Source organism: Gasterosteus aculeatus, chromosome 12 (assembly GCF_964276395.1).
Source record: "Gasterosteus aculeatus chromosome 12, fGasAcu3.hap1.1, whole genome shotgun sequence".
NCBI classification, from domain to species: domain Eukaryota; kingdom Metazoa; phylum Chordata; class Actinopteri; order Perciformes; family Gasterosteidae; genus Gasterosteus; species Gasterosteus aculeatus.
In genome coordinates this window covers 8672937-8699282 of record NC_135700.1, presented here as the reverse complement: position 1 = coordinate 8699282, position 26346 = coordinate 8672937, and the positions used below count along the sequence as shown (strand labels likewise).

The following is a 26346-nucleotide window of genomic DNA, read 5'->3' as shown; positions in this document are numbered from 1 at the left end:
ACAGGGCTAATAATCATAGCCGGGGGTGTCCTATTCATTTGAGGATACTTGTGGTAGGACTGAGTGCACGGTGTGTGACGCCATTAACATTAAAATAGTGGAGAAAAAAGGCCGCCACAAAGCTTTAGGATTGCCGATTAAATGTGAGTAAAATTTACTATCGGCAAAAAGATGTTGTGCTGACAACTATCCCCGTCATCTGTCACTTAACGAGGACGGCACATCTTTGACACAATTTTATCACGACGCTGCATGTTCAGTCTGACTGATCACCGCCGCGTGGTGATCTGCTGGACGCCGCCTAAATGACATTCACGCTCTTCTCGACCGTTTGATAGATGGACGGCTCCAACAGGATGAATTATCATGCGACTTTGATGTCTGCCTATTCTCAAGAGTGCAAGCACTGATTCCTCACTCATTTGCGCGCACACACGCACACACAATCCCTAATGAACCTTTGGACTCTCTCCATATGGGAGGAGCGTGCTGCATAGACGGGTGATTTCACGACGCGCTGCCCTCCACCATCACCCACCCACCAAACACGTCTCCCTCACATTGAGCTCGATGGGTCAAGGACCTTCTTCCAGATGTTGTTCTTCCAGAAGGTCCTTGACGACAGAGCTGCCTCGAGTCCAGTGAGTGTTTAGCCTGACTGGCCGAGAACTATTGGACCACAGTTTGCAGCACTGTGTAATACACGCGTGTGTTCTCTAAGGCACGCACGCGTGTATATAGACAGTTCAGTGGGCCAGCGAGAGAGAGAGAGAAGCACACACTGGCCTGGGTAGCCTCGTGTCCGGACAGCTCATTCTGTGCCAAATGCTTAATGAACATCAGCTGGCAGACTATCATGAGCAAACTTTGGCTCACGCCACTGTTTGATGATTAGCTGCAACCCATGAGAATACACACTGACAAACACACACATTGAATCAATGGCTGCATAGAAAGAAGACCGCTATTCAGTATATGAGGGCTAATAACGGCTGTATTCTCAAAACACATGGGTAAATAAAAGTCATTTGTCCATTTGTCTCTTTTATACTCTTAGAAGTAACCTTGTTCCTCGCCTGTCTAACTTCTTATCAGTTTATTTCTGCTTTCGTATCATTTTCTTTTTATCCTGACCCTAACATTTCATATTTCTTTTGATGATATTCTTCTTTCTTCCTAACACTTTGTCTGCAGTCTCCCTATATTGTCATTATTTTTCTTGAGGCAGGCAGCTACTAGTCAACTGTGACTGCAGAACAAAGAAGCTTTATTTTACAGCCAAGAGAAACATTCTATTGTGCAGTAGGCGGTTATAACGGGGCAGGGCGAATTTCAGATACTAATGGGGCTGGGTTGCACAAGCGTGCTTTAGATGCTTTTTCTGTAATTCACACAAGGAAAAGGACTAAGTTCAGTGGACGTGGTTTTGCACTGATATTAATTCAGGTTAACTGTTGTTGAGACAATAAGTATCCAAACGCATTGCTAGGATATTTGTGCTGCCGTACTTCAGCATCCTAACTGACGCCAATTGATGACCTCACAGGCTGATGTTGAGCGTGTCAGTTAGTGCAGTCTTGTTCACAAAACAGTGTTTGGGTTTTACAAATCCCGCTGTGAGAGGACATAAGTATGAACTTGCAATCCATCCAGTGTCGTCCAAACCCAAACCCACAAATGATCCCCTCACGATCACCAAAGTCATTCGGCGCTAACGTCCAAACCGAACAGGGGAGTTCAAGCGGTTCTGCCTGCTAGCTAACAGCTATCTGTGAACACAAACGTGGATGAATCATATTTATGAGCGAGACAAAAATGTTGTTCACAGCTTCACAGGCTCTCAATCACAAGGTTCCCTCACCAAGCCGATCAATGCCGTCTCACCGACATTGATCACACAGTGATTGTGCCATAACAGAGGCTGCGCTATACTGTAACTCACAATACACACACACTTTGAGTTTAAATACCCGTCGCGCTGATGAAGCTCCAAACGGAGCTCCCTGAGTAGATATGAGAGATGTGCTTGACGTTGCATCAGTTTGCAAAAGGGAAAGAATGGAAGCAGGAAGTGTGTGAGTCACAAACCTGAGCCACATGGAAGTAACTCGCATTGCTCCTGCATGTTTAATGAATTCATGAATTACTGAATCATGCCACAGCCTTGTTTATTAGAGACACTTGTATACAAGTGATAATAATAAAATAATAAAGAGGTGTAGAGACAAACAGCAGTACGAATGAGATACATGCAGAGAAGTAAATGTTGAAATACATTGAAAATATTTTGAAACAAGGTTTGCTGCCTTTTTTGTTGATTCATACTTGGGCCTGACTGAGACGTATGAATCTAAAACTGTGCAAAGCCTCCCTGTTGTTATAGCACAAGAGTCTAGAGAGGAAGCGTGGTTAACAAATGGAGAAAGAAAGACTTGAGCAGGTTGCCAGCTGGGAAGAACACATATTGCATTAGATAGAATGACGAGGATTAGGTGGTTCAAGACAGTGAGTTAGGTAAGTAAACCGTAGCAGCAGGACGCCCCGGGTTATTCAGCTTAGGCGGAGCGCTGACAACCTCCTTGTGTTTCTGATTAGCATTGTAATAGATTCACATTAACCAGTGTTTTTATTAGCAACAAAAAAAACAAGACCGCAGTGAGGCCTCAACTTCATTTGGGCTTTTTAATGTCATTTTACTCTTCCCTTTTTACATTTACATTGATTTTCCCCTGTATAAAGATTTAGTATTCATTCTACTTCCCTTTTACCTCAACCGGGCCAGTGCATACTGTACATGTGCGTGGACACATGCGCACGCACCACATACTGAAAACCCTATTATCTGAAAATCCAGCTTAGCTGCTGTGCACATATATATATATATATATATATATATATATATATATATATATATATATATATATATATATATATATGTGTGTGTGTGCTCAGCATTAGGGATCAAGCAGTCTGAGGTTGAAACACTATGAATGACCACTGAAGGACACAGAAAACGCCACATCTTCTTGCTGAACCTTCTTGGTTTGAGAAGCATTTATTTTTCTCCTCACTGAGTTTGAGATCCTTGAGTAATAAATCACAGAATGTAAATGTGAGACACCAAAAAAAATATCATACAGACTGTAATGATGGTTTTAATGAGATCACGTAAAAGAACATTAGATTGTAACGAATGAAAATCTAATTCTTAAAGCCACGCATGATGCGCAATTCAGGAGAAAGAGTTCAATTGAACTCTGATCGAGTTACAGCACAAGTTTATGTAAAACAAACCCGTCGATGTGTCCGTGGGGAGAACACAGAGCTGGGACTACGGTGTGTGAATGTTAGTCACTGATGGCAGCTGCCGTTTGGTAGCTTCTGTCATCAGCGTGTCAACGAGGGGATGAGGACTTGAAGGGTGGGAGTGCTTTGAGAGGTCGGAAGTCTAGAAAGAGCCCTACACGAGTACAGTTCATTGACCATCGGAATGGCAACGGAAGGCACAATGGATAATTCTTTTCTTAAAAATGCGGTTGCAGTCTAGGTCTTGTCTCAGACACGCTGCAGCCTTTGCAGCGACTCAGATCTTATGGAAGAGGGATTCTTAAACACCTGCCACAGTAATCACTTTGCTCTCTAGAGTTAAGCATTTGAGGCTAACGGCGAACTAATCGGTGATGGGATCAAGCAATTAAATAGGGAGGCTTCTATCTTAAAAGCAGTGGAACCGCTTGTTTACCTCACAAGAATTCTCCCCACAAATAAACAAGATTAAACTAAACCACTTGTCTTGTGCACTTTTCTGGAAGCCAAGACCTGACCAGCATATAATCTTAATAAAGTTAGTTTTTTAGTTCTTTGTGGCATATGAAAGAGGTCTTCGATAGTCTTTGATGTATTATAGATGCTAGTATACCAGATATCTCTCTCTGACACTCTTTGTTTAATGAGCCCTCATGAGAGACGACAGGCCCACACACAGTTACTCTGACTATGTGCACGGGCATGCATGCACAGACGTGTGACCAAAACTGACCAAAATCAGGTGGAGTATGGAATATACGTACACACGGTTAGGCTAAAGTAGAAATGATCCGTCAAGCGCCTTTGTTGGAAAGCGTAGACAAAAACACAAGTGATGCTTTTCTGTAATGCAAAATTAAAATCAGTTACTGGTCACAAATGATTGTTTACAAAGCAAATATGTTCTTCTGAATGCAAAGAGATCAAATGAGCAGAGACGATGACAAAGATTAAGTGCATCTAAGGTCAAACGACAAGAGACAGAGACCACAGCGCGGTCAGAGCTGTTGCTTCTGGTAGAAAGCGGCATAAACGCTAAATTGTGGCTTAATGAGGCTCAGCAGCATGGAATCTAAGCAGAACCAGTAATTATTTACCTCAAGCAAGAGAAGAAAGAAAAAAGAAAAAGCCATTATCCAATTCATCTGCCCTCTGAGGACATTCTTTACGGCTACCTGGGCTGAGCAAACCGGCATAGTTGTAACACACTGTCAAAAGCATTTTCTTTTTTAATGTGCTTGCACATTAAATAAGTGTGGCCGTTATCACTATTTTGGGGTCTGTCCATGTCTGAAAAAAAGAGCTTTACACACACTAGGTGTGCGAAAGCACATGAGCATTCAGCGTGCAACACAAGCATAACAATGGCTGCAAATACAGCATCATATTTAGAGAAGAATCCAGGATCCATCTTATTTGGTGTGTTGATTGGTTGGTTGGAAAAGGCCTGCTAGGAACTACTCACATTAACGCCTTTGGGAGCAATATGACAGGCCCATTTAAAAGGTTTGAATTATGTTTTTGAAACGTTTATGGGATATTTATATTTAAAAAAAAAAATGTAAGAAGTTTGTCAATTTTTGTCCGGGTATTTACATTACAGGTCATTTCAATCCGCCAACCTCGCCCTTCCCAGCGCACCCTCTCTACCCCGTGAGCCACCGTCAACCCTATTAACATTTACTGTAAAGATTCTTAACTACCATTAGCTCACCATCATTTTTTAAATAAAGGAACATCAGACGGATAGTGATCTGTACACCGTACAATTACAGGTTTCCATTTCTTCCACCGAACCCAGTTGACATCCTTTGCCTGCTCAGGTTACCCGCTGCTGCTGCTTTGAAAGCTCCACTTGGGCGGATGAGAGCAATTGACTCCGACCTCGCCCTGATGCTTTCTATCCGCACAAAGCAGCCTGACAAATTAGCGCCTGCCACGCACAGACCTCTCTAACACGTCTGTAATCAAGCAGCAAGACCTCATCATAAACCCCCGCATAAACAGTGGGGTGTGAATTGGGGAGGAAGAAAAGTAAATCGCACACGGGTTTGCAAATGACGGATGATTAAGGGCGGGCCTTCCTCGCAAATCCGCAGATAAACAAGACAGTTGCCTTACATCCGTGGCTGAGGGGGGAAAAAAGGCAACGCCGTAGCAGGAGAGGAGACATATCACCTGGGAAGTCTACTTATCACAGAATAGGAGTTCAGTGGCTGTTTGGAGGCGGGGCTGTTGGGGCTGTTGGGTTCGGTAACAACAGCAGCCAGACGGGCGGCAACGAGGCGCCGCTTTCACAGCGCACAATCTATGCCAAACAGTATGCTTCTATCAACAGGGTGATCCCTGCAAGGGCTTTGTGTCACTTCCTGTTTGCTTCAGCTTCTGCGCTGCCGTACGCCGCTATCTCCATGACAACCCCCGGATGGCCCCGGGTTCGGGGAGCCGGTGATCCAGTAAGCTTTGAGCTGACGGTGGTGGAAGAGGGGCTTTGATTGATAAGCAAAGCCGCCTTCCCTCAGGCTCCACTCGGCTCTGACAGGGACGAAGCAGCAGTCCGCCGCGCCCTCCGCTGACGTTTGGTATAAATCATCTGCAATTTCATCAGTCGAGAGTGAGAGACAGAGAGCCACTGAAAGTGAGGGGGGGGGTTGACAGTGACCAAAACGAGAGGAATGGACACCTGTCCCCCTGACTTGGTTTATTCCATCTGTTCTTACCTTGAGCTCCCCATTGCTGTCCCTTCCCCTTTTTTCAATTTCCGCCTCAGTGCGAGGACCATATCACAGGACGAAGGTGAGAAGAATGATTGGGCTGTAATGCAGTCAGTTCATTTTTTCCATTTGAGCCTTGTGATATCTTAGCATACACACAATCGCCCTTTAATCTGTAAGAGGTCCATTTCTGACATAACCGCTGCCACACCAATAAAATAAGCAAAAAACGACCCTGTGACCTTAAAAAAGGTGGGATTAAGGGTGAGGAGAGAAGTATATTTCTGCACACATTAGTTGAGGCACCTGCATGTTCAATTGGTTGAGGCTCTTTAACAACCTTCACTAAAGCGTTTCCTGGGCTGCCGCGGTTCATCAGTCCAGGACAAATCGCTGGGATCCCGTCCCACATAATTGTGTTCAGGTCAGAAACAAGTGATCAAGTACTCGATCCGGATATTTTCAAATATGTTTTGCTTCGTAGAAATTTAACAGAAGCAGAACGGATACTGTTTTCTCAATGGCACATCAAAATGCCCATCAAATCGGATCTTTTATTTTTGCACAAAAGTTCAGGGGTTAAAAAAACAAAATGGTCAGCTTTTCATAACCTAAAAAAATATGCCACTTTTCACAACAAATTTCTTACAACCAAAATCCTTAGTGCGAAACACGACAGTGTATGACGGCCATCTGGCCTGCGTTGTACAGTGTGATCACTATATGTTGGCGAGAGCTTTGTTTTGAGGAACAGACAATGGTGTCGTGTGCTCGAGGCTAAAAGCTGCAGCTGGGGAGGTTAAAGCGACACATCTAATACAGTTTCCATTTCAATAACTAGTCTCAACAGGAAATGGCGTTGTTCAAAGGGTTCCATAAAGAACACACTAGATACGAAAACAGGCTCTAGGCTGACACACCTCAGCTTGTTTGTTTTTCATCTCAACACCCTTCTCTCTTCTGTATCTTAGGCGTCTATCAACTCACCCCTGGAGCTCCATCAGAGAGGAGTTGGTCTGTATTCATTGTTTGTTAATATTTATTTATCTCCGCTTGGATCTTCAAAGTGGATCATTTAGGCTTACTAAAGTGGATGTCAACTCCTTTACCCCCTTTCATCGAAGAATGAATGCTTCAAAAACCTCGGGAGCCGGGACAAAACAAAAGATAATGATTTGCATCTGGTACGAGAAAAATAAGACATAAGTAAGATCCAAGCAAGTCATCTGCAGAGCCGGTGAGAACTGTCAATGTGTGAAGTTGAATTTGCACATGAAAAAGTCAAGTTAAGTGTTTTATTATTTGAATCCACGATACTTCCAGGGGGAGATCTGAGAGTTTTTCCCTGTCACTGATCTATTTTGGTCCCCATCATTTTCCCCTCTAACACCGGAGACATAATTATCCACGACTACATTTAGTCATTTTTCTCCGAGCAAGATGTTTTTATATGTGCCACTACAGAGTGACAGGGTGGAAGGACTACAGCAATTAGCTAGGAAATGTCGCAGAGCCATCAAGGACACTGTCTCACTGGCAAGCCCCTTTTCCAGTCAAACCCATTACAGCGTTCTCCATTCAAACTTAAAACACACCCACAGTTCATTTATCCACCACGTCTCGGCGTGGCTATTTTTCACAGGTCCCCGTTTCCTATTCTTTCCGTGTTTCATGACACACTATAGGATCATCTTTTTAGTCCTAATCACTCACCTCCCTGATAAATCATGTCCCTTCTGCTGTAGCCCAAACACCTTTCATTGTCGGAGCTCGGGCTCGGCTCGCCGGAGAGCCTGATGGATGATTTAAAGGCACCCAGCCACTTCCCGCTAAAACCGTCCTCGGCGGATATGCTTTGTTCATTAACCCCGTCACACGCCCGAGCCCATGCAGGCTGGACGGTCTTACACTTTGTCTACATGGTAAGAAGAGAACAATACGTAAAGATTGTTATCCTTGGGCCACCTCTATCTTCTTAAAGCTTTCAACTGTAGTCCAGGCTAAGTCGCCGAGCTGGGAAGCCAAGGCTTAGTCCCCATGGACTTTTGTAAGTGTCTTTTCTCTACTTTAAAGATAAATAACTGAGGAAAAGACAGAGAAGTGACACTGTAATCTTAAAATGAAGGCTGGTGTAAAGCACAATGTCGACACAAGATTTCTGTCATAGCAATTGAGCCTGTAGTGATGTCCGGCATTCCTATGCAATAGAGCCGACTACCCTATAAAACAGCCAAACTGGTCCACCTGACTCCATGAATTTCTGAGCTGAAAAACACAAAAGGTTCTGTTGTATTCTGTTCAGTAACATCAAAAAACATTTCCACTGCTTGTTCTTGCTCTAAAATGCAATGTATAAAAGAATATAGGCATAACAACTTGGCTATTAATAATTGCAAGGCAGCAATCCATGCAGCGATAGCAGGACAAATGCACACAGTAACACACACACGCACAAAATGTAAATCCACCCAGAGTGGTGTCAAGTGTTCATCTTCTCTAATCAGCAAACCCCGAGGACTTACTGCAGGTATTGTGACTTCTCCTCTGATCGCAGAGCACTTAAGCATGCTAAATGTTCCCCTGCATGTGCCCTGACCTCTCCATGCATTATTTTAGCTCACATATGTACTGTGCTACTCTCTTTGTGCTTCCAAGGGAAGGATTTTCACAGTGGTTGAAAATATACGTATATAAACAAGATAAATGCAAACACACAATTTAACAAATGTTACAGGTGAGATTTTATTATTATCCAGGTATTGGAAGTGCATACATTTCCCCCGACTGACTCGCCCCGCACGCACTGTACAAGCCTCTGTGCTGCCAATGTCTTATTTATGCAACATGCGTCACTGTCATTGAAGGAGGATGAGTCTCAAGTGACACAACATCTATATCAGGAAACATCTTTGTTTGAACGATATAGCTTGCAAATTGAAGAAATCATGTTCTAGACTTTCGTCCATTAAGGTCTCTAGCCGTGCTGGGTAAATCATTTATGTCGGTATGAGCTTCGGAAGAACAGCGAAGCAAAGGATGTATAAAAAATGAGCGTTTGACATGAGGCAAGATTTGTGGGAAACCGTCCAGGTATCATTCATTTGTGCTTTGGGAAAAATTAAACGCATTAGCTCCAGCAGCATTAAAGGCTCCCATCTTTGCGTGAATGGCATCATGAACGGACCTAAAAGTGAGAGTAATGAGGTACATAAAACAATAAAGCCAATTCAGCCAGCTACATCCCAATAGCCCTGCTCAGCCCACTCGGTTTCCCACCAGTATCAGACAATTTCATGCTGTAGATGCAAATAAGCAATTTTCTATTATTTCAGCTTGCAAATGAGAGACACGTTGTATCAAAACAAATGTGTATAAATGTGTTTGGCTGGAGATGTTGCTGCACGCTGAATAGAATTTGTGCGCACACACACACACACACACACACACACACACACACACGAGTGCGCGTATTTGTGTGTGGCTGCCTGTGTGGACAAACGCAGAACTATCTGTGAAATACATTTAGGCATCCGCTCTCCTCTTTGTCCGACAACGTAATTACCAGTCGAACCCACTAATTACCTCCCTGTTCAGAAAAATAGTCACACTAGCCATAGAGGCCTTGGCCTGGTAACCAAAAACAATAATCAGGTCTACTGTGCAAGGTTATTACATTTTTCATTTAATCAAAACTTGCTTACAATTTAAAGTGGTTGAGTGTTTTTTCTTTATTCTTTTCACAATTTATTTTTTACATACCAATCAATAGATGTTTCTGTTGAATTTGCTATAAATTCAAACCTCTACCCCCACTGGGCTCTAATACGATTCATTAATTAAGGATAATTAATATGGCTTGTTTATTAAATGTGTTTTTAGTATCCCCAACAAATTCTACTTCATTAGTGACAGCGGAGGGAAATTATTGGTCCTGTGAAGCTTGGAGCCAGGCATTTTTGACACAGAGGCTTTGGAATCAAAATAAATGATTTAAAGAGTAACTGGGTCATGTAAGACTTGCTTCCAACAACAGGCAAAACAAAGTTCACATCAAAGCAAATTTAAAAAATGTGTGAGCAGTCATTAGCTTTTACTTGATGTGCTGCGAGTTGAAAGAGCTACTGAAAGATCCCATCTTCAACCATGACTTTAACTGCTGCCACTCCACTTTAGGTGGTTTCCGAGAACTGGAATTATGCATCATTAGTGAAAAACAAAAAGCTACACTCCCTATGGAGGGGCTAAAATGAGGATATACTGAAACAGAAGTCTGATCCTACTGTATCAACGACACCGCCATTGGACAAGAATAAGCAAAGCCAAATTTACAGAAAGACCACTTTACAACGTCCGGATGAGACATCCATCACAGGACTCACCCGCGCAAAACAAGGCCAAGCAACTCAATTGTTTCTATTGGAGGTCAAAGGAAAGTCCGAGCTCTTGACCAGTGATGCAGATTTAAAATGCAGTAACGCAATGTATCAAAAAACAAACACGAGAATTACACAACAAACTCATTATAAAGCACTAAATGAGCTTTTTTTAAAGCATCTTTTTTTCTGTGCCCTTTGCCAGCCAGCAGCCACTTCCTTGCCTTTGCTGCTCTACCCAGTAGCTGCTTTATTGTGATGCTAAACAGTGAGTTTTGACATTCAGGGGGGGCCCAGCAAAAGGACAGGCTACTGGACGCAGTAGAGAGGAGAAGGCCCTAATGGGTTCAACTGGAATGGAAAGCATCTGCTAGTCTCCACAGGCTGGAGAAGCGGGAAATGTCAAGTACCGTTATTACAGAGCAGGCAGGAATTTTCACCTCAATGGAAAAACAGTCTTGGACGATGCGAGAGCACACGCCACGTCCCCACACATCGCCGCCCTGAAAGAACAACGGCGATGTGGCACGCGTGTTTGTAAGCACAAAGTATACAAACTCAAGCACGCAGTCAATACAATATCGTTAACTGGGTACTTTTCTTGTTTGCTTTGTTTTTTGGGGGGAAAAAATCCTCAGTAAAAAGACCTCGTTTAAGGCAAAACTACCCTCTCCTGAATGGCACAGCCGATCACATGCTTGTAAAATGTTCATAAATCTGCAGAAACTGCCAGAGAGAAGTTTCTTTTTACACAAGATCACTTGAGTTTATTTGGTAATTTGTACCCCCGAGGATGCTAATCAAAGCTAGTGCCAGGCTAATGAAGCTCTTAAGCCCACAGGCCAGAGACACAAACATGGCCGTGTGACTCAAGGCTATACATCAGTGTGTGTGTACGTGTTGAAGTGAATGCATGTGGTTCTATACAGTCAGGCCTCTGAATGAGTAAGTATGGGCATAAGACGGCGATACTGTTTAGCCATCTCGCCTCCATACAGGTCTGCTTACTGATTGATTACAGCTGGAAGGAGAGTGGATTTTTAAAAAAGAAAGAAAAGTCACAAGCGATCCCATTTCATCCCTCCTACATGAAGTCCACGCTTTAACGCTATAGTCAAGACGGCTTAGTGGGCAAGCATAGCGCCACATAGCATAAGCATAACGCAGATGTGTTCTTTCTGCCAAAGCCCACAGTGTGACCGGTTGCTAATGTTAGCCCGAAGCAAAAAGCCAGACAGACCGCCTGCTGAAAAAGACAAAGAAATAAAGGAACGCAATTGGACGAGAAGATGGAAGCCCAGCTGTGCGCTGAGTGGGGCGGAATGAGGCTACAGCACTTGTAACGCTCCTTTACCAAAAGGTATTACCAAAGAGACCGAACTCCAGCACCTCCCTTTGCACAGGGCATGGATACGAAGAGGTCAGGGCTCGTTTCCCTCCCGCAACAACAAGTTCATATAACGATCTCCTTGGCGCTTTCTCTCACTGACGGCTAAGCGATATGGCTGCTGGCGTCGGCAAATGTGGGTGAACCAGGAATATGTGTGTGTGTGTCTCGGCGATAAGGCTTCTGTAAAATTTAATTAGCACAAAGCCACGGTGAGAATGACTTCATTTCTCACTGCATTATTAACGAGACTATGCAAGAGCCTGGTCTCAATCAACGTACGTAACCGCTTCATGAGGAAAGGGGCGGGAAGGAGGGAGGGACAAAGACAGACAGCGGGCGAGACGGGAGGAAAACAATGCCATCAGACCTGTAAAATATGAGGTGTGTATCGAAACACAACCCATCGGCTTTGCCGCCTTTGTTCCCCCGCACACGAGGCGTGTGTCGAGGCCGGCTGAAGGCGAGACGTTTGCAGGCGGAAAGAAGAGACGAGGCGGACGCCGGCTGAAAAGCGGTCCCACATTAGCGGCTTCACTCGCAGTTTGAGGCCTGGGAGCTGGTGTGAGCGGGCTGATTAGGGTCCTTGGCTCAACATGCTAAGCACCAGTTTCCATTTCACGATCCACAGCCTTTATTACAGCCCAGCTTTCACGTAATCCAGCTAAAAGTGGATATCGGAGGAGCCTGATCGGCTTAGGACTTGGCCAAAAAAAAAAAAAAAAGCGTGGGATGTAGCAGCACCGAGCAGAGTGCAGAGGTGTTGGTTATCATCTGTTTTCTTTTAGGGCCGAGTGGGCACGGCTGATGCCGGGTGACGTCGCGTGTTTGTGCGCGCTGCTCTCATCCATCATGCTGAACTCCCAAACCAGTCATGTGAATATACGGCACAGCATTTCACTTTCTCACCTTCTTACATTTTGGACGGGGCAGGAATAACAGAGATTAGCTAGCAGCAAGGAATCAGTAACAATTAATCTCCAGCTACTCGAGTAAAGCTGCTAAGTGATCCGTCTGTTTTGTAATAGGCAGTTTCTGTGCACACCTGAGTGGAACTGTGAAAGACTGCAGCACGGAATTCAGTGAAAAGAAGAAACATTGTTCTCAGCAAATCTAAAATAAAAAGAACGTTCCTTTCCTTTTTCTCCACATCCCTCAGTTACCAACCCACCAACCTAACTACACTGGCTACTCTGTAAAGGTGTTAAGGTGACCTCTTGTTCCATCTGTTCAATGGACGCGTGCAAAGGCTCAAACATGCACACAGACACACCAAGTGCAGCACTTCAGACGGACAGACAAAGGCAGGTCGCGCTACACTTTCCCACCTGGATATTCCTTGGTCTACGAGAGCCATCCAGATTTCTAAGGACATCAATCAAAGTGCAGCGGTTTAGAGAGCCACTGTGACTGCAAGTGGTCAGGTGACTGGGGAGAGCAGCGCACCTGCACCAGTCATCGCCGCCGCCCCCAACCTAAGGAGCGGCCTTTTGACCTTCGACCCACACATCATCAAAATACACGGGGGGGGGGGGGGGGTTTAAGCAGACAATTGGGATGCATGTATGCATGGAAGTGGGAGAGTGAGCGCGTGGTGTTCAGGAACAGAAGCTCTTTGGGAATAACCTGTCACTTTAATGAAAAACGCACACAGCGTACGTGATGTGTGGATGATATATTACGACCAAATGCAGATAAATCAGCAACTTATACAGTTACGGTTTTTGAAACGGCGACGTGCAGCATCAATTCAAATGGATCTTGGGAGGACAGCGTCGGTGCTATTCTTTCTGTCTCGGGTTCAATGAAATGATTTAATAACCCCTTTTTTGCTTATGTCATGTCTGGTGAAAAAGCAGCAAGGCGAGGGGGGGGGGAGAGATAAAGCGCAGACAAAACAAAATCAAAAAGTAAAGTCGCCTGAGCGAACTTTGGAAGGATCCCATAATTGACGTTGATACGAACAGACGGGAAAGTGAAAGAGGGGCGGGGAAGAACACACGGTATCTGCTGGATGCAGTGGCTTGCAGTGGAATCCACATCTCACAGTCTATATGAGGCCCAATCAAAGGAGGCGAGCATCTAACAGCAGATTCCACTGGAGCATCTCAGCCGCAGGAAGTGAGAGTGACTGACACTCTGAGCTAGTTTTTCACTAAAGTCTCACATGTGCGCACACAGAACACACAGGGATAGGAGTCAACACACTTCCTCTCCGGTTTTTAACTTTCATTTCAACCTCAAACTCACTCGTCTAATCGATTTCGTGCAGCACAGCTTCAGGAAAGAGATGGCGGATTGAGTCGCATTCAGCCCATCGGTCTTCCCCTACAACCATTGACACGTGTAAATACGCAAGCCATTTGAAGCCCACACTGAATAGCTGAGCGTGTGAACCAAAGACCCAACATTATACAGAAAATTGCATTCAGCAAAGAGCAGGTCAAGAAGTCCGCTTGGCAACCACGTAGCCACGTAACCATCTCCGACAACCGCCGGCTTCCCCTTATGGCCGAAGACCATAACGGGAAAGTAAGGAGACGTAACTCCGACTTCCACTTGGTAAACGGGTTCAGCGGCGTTGTGAAATGACCTTTATATCAATTTCAAGCTCCAGTTCAGAGCTTTATCACACATGATAATTGTTAGGTCGGGTTTCACCAAAGACATTCTGAAGTAATGGCTCCTAAAGACAAAGACATTTACTCCCACACAAAGCTCGTTGCTCTTCACACATAATGGATCATCAGTCCACGTGAAAGGCCTTCGAGCACGCACGCACACTCTAAATGGGGCTTGTGCTGCGTTGCAGTTTGAGGCGCTTGCTCTCCGTCAAACCAAACCATAAAATAAGTGCAGTTATGTGATTCCCCTCAACATGTGACGAGGGCTTGCATAGAAGACTGAAATGACCAGACGGCGCCTCGAGAGATGTTTCCAGAAGCGCACAGTTAAAAAAGCTACGGGTGCCTTATAGATTCAATTTGCAGATTCGAGTCTTTTACACCTGTGTGGCTAACCACCATCGATCCATCATTCTGTGGAGCGCAATCCAATTTAGAGTGTGGAGGAGCCCTGGAGCCCTGCAGCCTTATCCTCACCCAGGCCACAGCCACCGCAAAGCCTGCTTACCTCCATCCCCTGAAGTTTACGTGTGTGTGTGTGTGTGTGTGTGTGTGTGTGTGTGTCTCTCTCAGTGTGTGCTGAGGGAGGCTGCAGACCGAGCTAAACACCGTAGCTGCTGGCTCATGTTAAAGCGCGCTGAGCCAATTTAGAAGTGAGGGAGGAGAGGAGATGAGAGACAGAGGAGGTGGGGACAAATCCTGGGGACGCAGGCGAGGAACCTTTCTTTTATAATTTATTACTTACAGTAAACTGAAGAGTACAAGAGGAAGACAACAAGAAGGAAGCGCAAAAAGAGGGGACCATGGGCGCCGCAAACAGTGGAGTAGTGCCTGTAAATCTTCTTTGGGGTAATCACACTCTTCATAACTAGGAAGACCAACACTCGTAGTTTAACTTGTGATGGGGAGCACCATCTATGGGCCGTCAAATTTGTTTCCGCAGACAGCGAAAAGTGCACCACTGCAGAAAACCCCCCCTGGTGCACTTGAGTGTCCTTTGGTGTGGGAGCTTAACGACGGCGCGCATGTTTTGACCAACCATCTCAATCCCTCCCCTTTAAAATTACAGCATCTTGTGGCACGGATGTTTTTGGTTTTCAATTCTCTCCGCTGCTCCGCTGGAGTGTAGCAGAACCCTTGAGATCAATTATTAAAAGGGTATTTAAAACTGGGAAAAAGAGGTGGTTGGGTGGTGTGAAAGTGAAAGCAGCTGTTTAAGTGCTTCGTGCCAGCGACTAAACTTCATCACCTCCAAACTTGACGCGGAGCATCCAGTGGGTTTCACTCACTCCGGCGACTAAACCCAGGGCAATTAAGGGCCGGATCTCCGCAGGGGGAGAGGGAGCTGGGAGGGGAGGGGGTGCGGCAGGAGCAGCTGAGAGACTCCATACCCATAACAGGCAATTATGTTTGGGGAGGGCCATTGTCAGGCCGTGAGAGTATCGAGCAAGACAGCAGGGATATGGGATGGTAGGGAAATGAGGAGGAGTGTTATTTAGGAGGCAGATGGCAGAGAGGGGGAAATTAAGATGAATGGGCACTGAGAGGGCTGCGCTGGTGCCGGGCAGAGGAAAGTAATTAGCCACGTTTGCTCTGCGAGGCCGGCGATGAGCACGCACGCCGCCTGCAGTGACTGGCTCCGGGCCCCCGAGCGCCGTTGGCGCCGGCATTGGGGGCCGCCGGCCAGGCAGCCGTCCTGCACACCTGTACAGGACACCGGGATGTCTTTTTTTTCTTTTAACAATGATACGGCATTCCTTATACAAACAGGCTCTTTCTCCAACACACAGTCAAACAGGCCTCTCACCCCCCCCCCCCCCCCCCCCCCACCTAACATTGTTCCTTAGTTTCACCCAAACCAATTGGCTCTTTCGTACCTCCGCACACCATTTCACTCCATTTCTTATGTTCCAGCCACCTCTATCTGTCTCTTTCCTCCCACCCTGTATACTTCCCTCCCCCTCGTCCCTTTCCAATCTCATTTCAGATAAGTCGAGGCAGAACAACAGAGCAGGGCCTTTTATCATTGCCATCAATTTTGTGGGTGGACTGAGCGTGAATAATGGTATTCATGTGGGCCCGTACACAGCCCACAGTGATTCCAATTACGGGTAATAAGTGGTAATTGGGTTACGGTGTAAATTTTGAAGTGCTTCAGTGATAATTGTAAAAGACCTTTGACAAGAGAAGAAAGCTGCAGTTTGTTTTTGCAACCGCCGAAGCACAATATTTAGTTTACAGCTACGAATGACACGGGGCAAGTATGATTTGGAATAATAAGTATCTGATTTTCACACCCTGGAATTCACACGGTTAGAGGCACATTTTGCCATTTTTATTTAGAATTCCAAACAGCGTTAAGTAACAAGTGGCTTGCATTTGTTGACGTGACATGATTTTGGTGCCAAGGCCTCAACGGCCTTTAAAAAAAAAAAAATTGACTGTATATTTGTCTCAGGCGAGAAACTAAACATGAAAGTGCTGCAGTTACTGACAAATTTAGGAACCTGATCAAACAGAGTACAGTCTACACACTGAATTCTCACAGGGCTTCTCTTACAGTGCGCCCAACACACTGCCTCAAACGGTTTCACCAAAGACCTTTCACACTTTCAGGCGGCACACAAGGTCACCAGGACAACTGAAACAGTCCCAGGACACACAAACACAAAAAAGCAGAACACATGAACTGTAGTGACGAAGTTGCAGAGCATGCAAGAGCTGTTTTCGGATGACCTTTTGAGAGCAGATAAAAGGCAGAGCTGAGCATGCTTGAAGCTTTAGCTTTGCGTTTTTTCAATGATTTGCTTTACCATAGTGAACAGGCCTGAGAACCTGGCGGAAGGAGCTGGGGCTGATGGTCTTCTGCTGGTTATCTGTGGAGGGCAGGGGACATTTAACGCCAACATATCTTACTGCGCTAAGAGGGATCAGAGAGATCACGCGGGGGCCTTCGAGAGCTGAAGAACGGCTGTGGAGGGAAGACCATTACCAGAAAATACAGTGTTGAAGGGCAACACTGTCGACTGCCCATAAAGTCTAATGGACCGTCTCCTCAAAACATGCACAGAACCCAACTTGGCTTCAAGAGCATTTTGGATTTAGGACTGCCAGAAAATAAATAACTGGCTGTTGATCTACTGAGATCTAAACCTCAGACAGTTGCAGTAATGTTGCCGGGTTGTTGTCTGGCAGTGTGCTACTAGCAAACATGTGTTCAAACAACAAACTGGTGTATTTTGCAGGGGACTGAGAATGTGTGGAGCAGAGGCACAATGAAACAAGGATGCATCCAATTCACCCAGCATTTTAAAGCCATGACAAGAAAAGTATGCATCCAGTTGGCAGGTTTGGACTGGAAATTCTATCTGGAATCAGAATACTGCCCATAACGTACAATGTGAGTAGCGGGTGCTGCGTGTGCATCTGTCTTTGTGCAAAGGTGAAGGCAAAGGATATGAGACTCACCTCTGGGTCTTGGTGCTCTCTTCCTGCGGTCTCTGAATGCAGCTCCTGACTGCAGGGCTTCCAGCAAACTATCCATCACACCCGTCTCATCATTCTCTGAAAAACCCAAGAAGAAAAAGAGTGAGGGATTGTCGGAAGTCAGAGGAGCAATACGAATGAATAAGTAAACGCATTGAAGTATGGCCTCGCTGTTGCACGTTAGTCATGTTGCAGTTCACATTGATGTCGGCCCAAAAAGGCATCAACTCCCAATTTCATCCAGCAACCTTGACCTCAAAAATCTAATCAGTTAATACTTCACGTGGCCCAAAGTAATTGATGGACCGCCTGTCCATCAACCATGCATTTCAGCACCCGGGACAGCATGCTCTAAACGGGACTTCATCAGATAATAACAATAACACACAAAAAAAGATGAATTTGAATGTTGATAACCATGGCAATAGTTGAAACTAGGATGCTTCCAGGGTTAACTGGCGCAGAGAAGAACTCACCAATACAAGGACGTACAGTGCACTGTCAAGCTGGAATGAAACACTCAACATTTTTCTTTTTAACTTTTTTAATATTTAAAATATTTAACTTTATTCCCTTGTTCTATACTAACCCATAACCTTATTCTACTAACCCATTGCATTAGCATTTCATTTTACTTTATTTTATTACTTGTGCACTGCTGTCTTGTCTGTCTACTGTCGCGCACTAACCGCCAAGACAAATTCCTTGTATGTTTGGCATATTTTGGTAAATAAATGTTTCCAGATTCCTGATTCCTCAAACCTGCCATCATGCGATATTTACTTTGCAATACTCTCAACACAAGATATCAGGTCCGTGCTTGGCGAGGGAACCAGCAAGATAGATTGTTGGAAGGAAAAAGGTTTGAAGAGAAGACATTTAAAATCATAACGATGGACCAGGCCAGTGAAAACAGCATCCAGTGAAAGGGGAGGTATATGGGAATGCCGAGGGAGAACACACCCCGTCAATAATAAGTGATGCTCTGCTTGTCATGCAAATGGGAGAGGGTGTGCGCGTGGGGGCTTTCTTTTCAACACCGCTTTTGTGTTGACGATAATGTTTGAAGTCTTTGTGGACCTCCAAGCACATGTGAGGGTCTGTTTGCCCCTAAGCTTCACATTTCCACCAATGACGCCCTCGTAGAATAGACTTTAAAGTATGCAGAGAACACTTTCAGCTTTGGGTCCGGAAAAGGACCTTCAGCAGAGCACGCATGGTTCAGCTTTAAAAAACAAGCAAATCAAATCCCAATCATTCTTTGTAGTACACCGGTGCTAACCCATCAAACTCAACTTATTTATTTCTATATGTAAAATGTTATTATTTTAGATGTCAACTTTTCTATCCATTAGCGCTCTTATGGCAAGTGTAGCCATTCCACACGCCTGAGGAAGCCTCATCTGTGGGACCACAGATCAGGGAGAAGACGTTCTTTATGGTTCTTTTTGATTGTCAAACACATTTAAATCACCCACTATATTTAGTTTTTTTTGGACTTAAATAAAAAAGGACGCCAGATGTTTTTCCTGATTGAAACAGTCAATAGACTCAACAACATGATAATAGTCTAATTAATTGTAATCATTGGTGCAGTTTGTGTTCGACATGCGTTAGATTTGATCATTTATCATTCTATGTTATTACCAGCCCCTTTATACCGACCTCTAATGAGTACATTTTATAAAAGTGTAGAAAGAAATAGTCGCTGTGAAAAAAAAGAAAATTTAAATTAAATCAGAATTCCCACATTTAAAAATATGTTATGTGATCTATGCTAATCAGCTATAAATATTAACAGACGCATATAGCGTCGGCCTATTAATGGGGGCTGGGACTGCAGACAGCGATCGACCTCTGAAGCTCGTCACCTCCATCAGAAGCTCACCATTCTCCTCATCGTCTCTTTCACAAGCCGCTAACTACATACATCGCAGTCCCAGAGTACCATGGGGCCTGCAAGCAGAGTTTTCCATATCCTTTCATGCACACAGCACCATGCGGGACCGTGGTGGGATTTCTGCAGACCTACAAAAACTGTCAATCAGCTCCACGCTACATGGTCCCTTTGCATCAAGCCCACTGAAGCTTCTGTATTGAGGGCAGACGGTCCCCGGAGCGGTGGGCCGTGGTTGTGCCCAAACCCCAAACCGAGCTGCGACTACAAACACACACACACATTTGGAGGATGTATCGTGGCCCACTTCTATGCCCGCCTGCTTCCAACAGCGTGTGCGCGCCGTCCTCTGTTTTGCTTTTCATTCGTGTTCCTCCTGACTGACTGACGTGCGCCGGGTTCTTCATCATTACACGCAGTGGAGAGGCGGCGCGAGTCTCCGACACTCCTCCGTGTCCAAATTTGTCTCGGCTGCCGCGGCGTTTCATCGCAGGCAGCAAGCTTCACGCTGCCGACCACACACACACACACACACGTAAACAAAAATGCGGATGGCGCACAGCAAACACACAAAAGACGGTGAAGATCAAGCCATTGCACCACGCAGTGTGCGTCTTCACGTGTAGTACTGCGTTTGACTCCAACCAAAGGATACATGAAACCCTTTGTGTGCTTTCGGGAGGCGAGGGAAAAGAAAACCCACTTTAGATCTCGCGTCTCGGGAATGAACAGGAGAAAAAACATCAATCGGGAGCAACTCCGACAGGTCGAGACAGAAAACGGCTTCATAGGACGTAGACAAGCGGGTGCCTTCAGACAGGCAAACTGAAATAACAACATATTTATACACTCACGCCCACAAACCTATGAGGGAGATCACAGACATGTCACATGGACAGTAACGCAGGAGGAACGCATGGCAGAGGGATATTAGTCAGGCTAGTCGCTGTGAAATGGGCCGGAAACAGTCATTCAGCTTCATTCAGGTCGCGACGAGGAGGACGTGGCACGAGAACAAAGCCTCGCGAGACGAACGGGCCGGCGAAGAGTGGTGTCTGATTGGTGCTTTGATGTGCAAAATCTCCCTGCCGAGTTCTATTCCGCTGCATCTGGGCTCAGAACTGTCATGACAGGCGTGCAATGTGCACGGAAGCTTTTCTGCTTTAACTTTCGCAAAAAAAGAAGAGGAAAAAAATAATAATACATGAAGACTCTCTCACAAACCAGTCCAGGCCTCACTGAAGTCTATTCCAAGAATAGTAGGAGTGCATTGTGTTCACATCTTTGTCAATGCAACTCCACAGAGCTCTAAGAACAACGCATTTTGTAGTGAGGGGCAGCAGGAAGCGAGGCAGATTGGCTCTAATGGGGTGTGTCGAGTCGGACTGGGAACGGGAAGAAGACAAAATAACGTGTGGAAATATGACGTTGTGCTTGTGGGATCAACAAAAAGCCGAATCTCCTCGAACAACCGAGGCAAAGCCTAACCTCCAGCTCTGTGGAGTGAAACTTCAGCTGTCTATTTAATCAGAGCCTGCTCAGACCGGCCCTCTCCACCGTCTGGACATGCAGCCCCAGAGTGCGTGTCCTTGTCTTGGGTCTGTTCAGACATGGACCGGTGTGCCTCGCCACTTTACTCAACAGCGCGCTGCACTTATCGTCAGGACAAAGGCCCGAAGGTGGCCGCGCGGAGCAGGGGAGGACCGGTGAGCGGGGGCGGAAAAGGCTCACAAGACAAAATGACACTCCTGAGTGGAGCGACTGCAGGCGGGCCGCCTCGTTCCCGCGGACACTTAGAAGACAAATGGTGCAATGAGGCCAATCAGCCCCCCGCCTTCATTGAATACCATGTGGTCCACTCAACTGACACTTAGAGAAGCAAGTAGCCCGACTGTTTCACCGGATGATGAAGAGATCATGAAATGCAGAAATGAAAAGCACGCACCACCACCAGCTAATGCGTTTTGTAGCTGGTTCCTGCCGGCCATCCTCACAACTGAGGGAATGAGTTTAGCTGCAAGTAAAAGTCTTCATGTGTCCGTAGTGGCATGAAATAACCTAATCACATGTAATAAAGACATCTATGTATTCATACATGCACCTCATGTTATTGTACACAAGGGCATCAAACAAGGGTTTGTACAACATGACATCGATCCGACCAGGATAAGAGAACGGAGCGGTTTCATTTTGGACTTTTTCCCAGCGGTTGTTTTTTTCTTTGTCATATACAGTGTTAATTTTACTAAATAAATTCGGTAGTTTTTCAGGCCCTGATAATCAATCCGTAAGTGAAATATATATATTTTGTATGCTGTCGCAGATGACAGCATAGAATCTGGATGCAATGGAATCTGAGTCATTCTAACAGATCAGCAGTCCATCACCAAGGCAGTCCTTAGTACAACCCCCCCCAATGTATTTTGCTTTCCATGCGGGATATAAGCTAATCAATTTACACACTGCTTAGCTGATGTAAAATTTTGTTTAAACTTCATCTTGAATAATGGAGATGCAAAAATGTATTTATTCTCGACCCCTCAACGGAACAGAAGCAGGTCCGGCGACTTCCATCAAACCTTCACACCAGCAACAGTTTTAGGAGCAACGGCACCCGCTCTGCACCAACAACGGGTGGTGCCAGCTTGCTTTGCTCACACCCCCCGTGTAGCACTGTGGCGCTACAGCAACAGGCTTCAACAGACCCCTGTTCTACCCTTTCACACCACGCAGACCGGAGCAGACATGTTTGTGTTCACACCTCACGGAACGACAACGGTTGGACACTCGGCAAACGTTGGGACACCTCTAGGCTTGTTGCCCACCGTCCAGTGGTTTCAGCAAACGCCAGCAGCCGGCGCCGTCCCAACTCAATTGCGAGTCGGCTTTAAAAAGGTAAAAAAAAAAAAAAGGTACAAGCGCCATCTCGTGAGAACATACAGTATCTCATACAAGCTTCCTCCCCCCTCGTTTTGTTTGTGCACCGTCTACGCGTTTAGCATTTTTGCATGCAGTGTTGCATCTGTCGCTGTTCTTCCATTGGACGTCTTAATAGTTCATCGCTTGTAGCCATGTAGGGAATGTTAAATAAAGCTCTGATGTGTAATTTGTCGCTCCACAAACATTCCCGCTCCCGGCCTACCCTGGGAGTTAATGCAACAGATTTGTCATCCAGGCACAGCGAGAGGAGACAGAAAAAAAAGAAACACCTTTTCAATCTGAACTTCTATCTCCATAGGGCCCTATGCAAATGTGAGCGAGCAAATGCGCTCGCTCGCTCTCTCAGTCTGCCGGAACACGCAGTGCAGGCGACGCAGCCCGGCCAACGCGCATTATTGTGTCTGGAGGTGCCCAGCTTGCGGGGCAGGTAAGTAAGGCCGAGGCCAATGAGAAGCCAACTGGGAGTAGCTCACATGGCGGGAATACGTAAGAAGGCAAAGCCGGAACCAAACTAAATGCAGATACCTGTGGCAAGCGAAGAAGCAAAAATCCATTTTGATCATTTCCTCCAGGAACCCCCCCCCCCCTTCACCCAGTCTCTCATTGCTGTGCCCTTCAGCATAATGGGGAAGCGCAGCCTCTCTGGGGCTTTTTAGGGAATTGATGGATAATCAGATGATTACACAGAAAATCTCCATTGAGGACAATCCTCCCTGACAAACAAAGAGAAAGCTCTTTAGTTAATAAATAGGCTGAGAGAGAGACAGAGTGAGAGTGTGAGAGAGAGAGAGAGAGAGAGAGAGAGAGAGAAAATCCTGTCCTGGGTTGGCAGCACAATACCAAATCTCTATCACATATTAATTTCATCCCAACAAGCTGTGCGTATGCTTGTGCGTGTGCATGTACATTGCCAGATACATCACTTCTCCAGGATGTCACCGAGTTTGCCTTTAGCTTCATTTAAATTTGAGCGTATCTAAATACATTTCAAGCTCCAGGCATATTTGTATAAGCCTTTTTGACGAAATTATTCCTGAACTTTTTCTGAATTGGAAAAGTTTGCAGGGGCGCACAACACATCATGCACGGACACACACACAGGGAACAAAGTCCAAGCTGTCAATCTGAGAGTAGCAAATTTAACACACGAGGGGTTTACCACACGGAAAGCGACATTAATCAGAAGGACTTTTCTCTGACAAAGATTAACTGAAATGAATAAATGACATTACTGACAAGTTGAAAAAACAAAATAATATGAATGTAGTACACATATTAAAGACAAAGTCTTGATTTAATAAGTGTTCATGTGCTCTAATCCAATATTTTAAGAGGCGACCATTACGGCTTTGTGAATGTGTGGTTAAGTTATCGTTATCTGGACACTGCAATTATACCCCACCCTTCCTCCTCTGTTTAGTTTCACAGCATCTAAATTCTTGATTTAATTGCTGCCTGGATTCTGATCCCCCCCCCCCCCCCCCCCCCCCCGGGCTTAAACTTTGCTGTTTTTAATTAAATTCCTACCCATGTCCCAGTTCTCAGAAAGATTCCGGCAAGGTTTTGTTTTGAGGATTTCTCTGGATTCTGCTGCGCTGATTTTTACCCTCTACCTTCCCATTCAGGGGGCTTCTGCAGAGAAGCATCCCCACCGGCAGGATGCTGCCACCATCACGCTGCATGCTGGGGAAAAGGGCTTTAGGGCTGGTGTTAATGCAAATACTGCAAACATAAGAGCTGCATACATAAGAGCAGACTGTGGGAGTAAAACGTGAATTGCGAATTGCGAAGGCGCCGCACGTCTCTCTTCCTCACTCAGCATAGCATCCTATTATAGAAAAACATAACATAAACATAATTGCTAAATTAAAATAAAATGCTAAAGAGCCTTTTGAAAGTGTCGGAAACAAACAGACTAAAACTATATGATATGTTGTCACATAATTCAAATGTGACATTTCAAACCAAATTAATGATACCGGTAGCAGCACTTCCTTCATCTACGCCGTCTGCCAACGACACAGCCGAGCCTCAAGCCTCCATCTGCAGAGCATTCAGATCGATCCGTGCACATTACGAACCCGTGCTAATACCAACACAGCACATACAAACAACGGCCTCGCCTCGAGAAGGCTTTCTTCTTTATTGGCTCCAACCCTGTTGCTGGCATTTTCAGATAACCACAGCATGACATGACTGGATGGTACACAACCCATCCACCAGACTCCTGTTCATTACATTTCAACTGGACACGACCCTTCATTTGGGGGGAGCCCGGCACCGTAAAACTTCAGGCGCTTTGTGGCAAAATTGTGAGAATTGAGGGATGTACAAACGCGAGCGATTGGAAAATGGAGCGTATATTTGCATTCCGTCTCAGCCAAGAGAGGGAGGGGCCTTGGCCTGGTGGGATGCCCGCGGCAGCACTTTGGCCTGGATGGAGCATGGCGGCGCTCCGCTTGCACTCTAACGTGTCCGGGAGTTCCACGGCGGCTGGCATAGTCGTGTTAGCTGTGGATGGTGGTGCAGGGCTGGGATTGCCAAGCCCTGCTGCCGTGCCAGCCTCGGCCTTGGCATTGGAATCGGGTCTGGAGGCTTCACTGTTGAACAAGTTTATGACATCCGTTATGTTCGAAAGGGGTGAAGAGAAACAAACTGAAAAAAACAACAACACTGCAGCTGGAACCAGATGCTCTGGCGTGAGGTAAGCGTTACCTTCTTCACAGGCTCTCTCTCAACCGGCTTTGTACATAAAGTTATCACATGAGCTACATCATCCTTGAGGGCCACAGCAGAGAGTATTTTTCTTGCTGAAATATAGGCAAAGTTGATATCAATTCATGATGTGCTCAGTAAATTATTTATCCAGCGCAAGGGAACATCAAAGGAGATTTATGGTAAAAACATATTTTTGATAGAAAAAATACATTTTAAAAGCTAAACCAGATGTGTCCCAATCCAACCCAAAGATTGTTCATGACCCAACAGACTCTTATCAGCAATAAACATATTGAACATAAAGCCAGAAAGCTTCCTGGGAGCAGGCGATAAACGTTAACATGCAGTCATAAAGTGAGCTTGGTCAGGTTGAAAGTGTCTTAAAACAAAGCATGGGAACGTGACGCAGGAAGTCCCATTGAGTAACTGAAGGTTTCAGTGTTTGTTCTACTGTCTGAAGTCATCACAGCGACATCTTTTGAAGCAAAATTACAGGGTAGACAGTAAAAACACGTTGTTGCACATTACAAAGTAATTTACCAGGAAAGTATGTGTTCGATTGGACACGACAGAATCTTGCAGTCGACAAATAGGAGCCAGGATCGACGTTTCTACTATTTCTACATTTTTGGTACCTCCTACTGTATGTACTAACTTGGTATATTATCACGCTTCTACACAATTTGTGAGAAGCATATTTATAAAGCAAATGGATGGGTGGGGGGGGATTAGGTTACAGCTGTTAAGCCTCACTATTTGCAGAAGCCAGCAGACTTTTTCTTCAGGACAATGATTTTTCATGCAGCATTTGGCTGCATTTCGATGACAACCCAGCAGCTGCACACCAAACCTTCTGCTTTCGTTGAAGATTTGTGCACGTCAACATAAATTGTTAAAACTC

At 45.4% G+C, this 26346-nt stretch overlaps 1 protein-coding gene across 3 annotated transcripts in view; it reads right to left on the bottom strand.

Moving 5' to 3' along the window:
- Positions 1 to 26346, bottom strand: part of LOC120835445 (protein diaphanous homolog 3) — a 123826-nt gene that overhangs the window by 21653 nt on the left and 75827 nt on the right. For 2 of the 3 annotated variants that reach the window (XM_078085244.1, XM_040204411.2), the window contains 2 exons: positions 17873 to 17968; positions 17218 to 17280 (listed from right to left, as the gene is read on the bottom strand). In XM_078085244.1, coding sequence (XP_077941370.1) covers positions 17218 to 17280; positions 17873 to 17968 — 159 coding nt within the window. The remainder of the gene's footprint in view (positions 1 to 17217; positions 17281 to 17872; positions 17969 to 26346) is intronic. The other variant, XM_078085245.1, reaches the window with a different exon arrangement.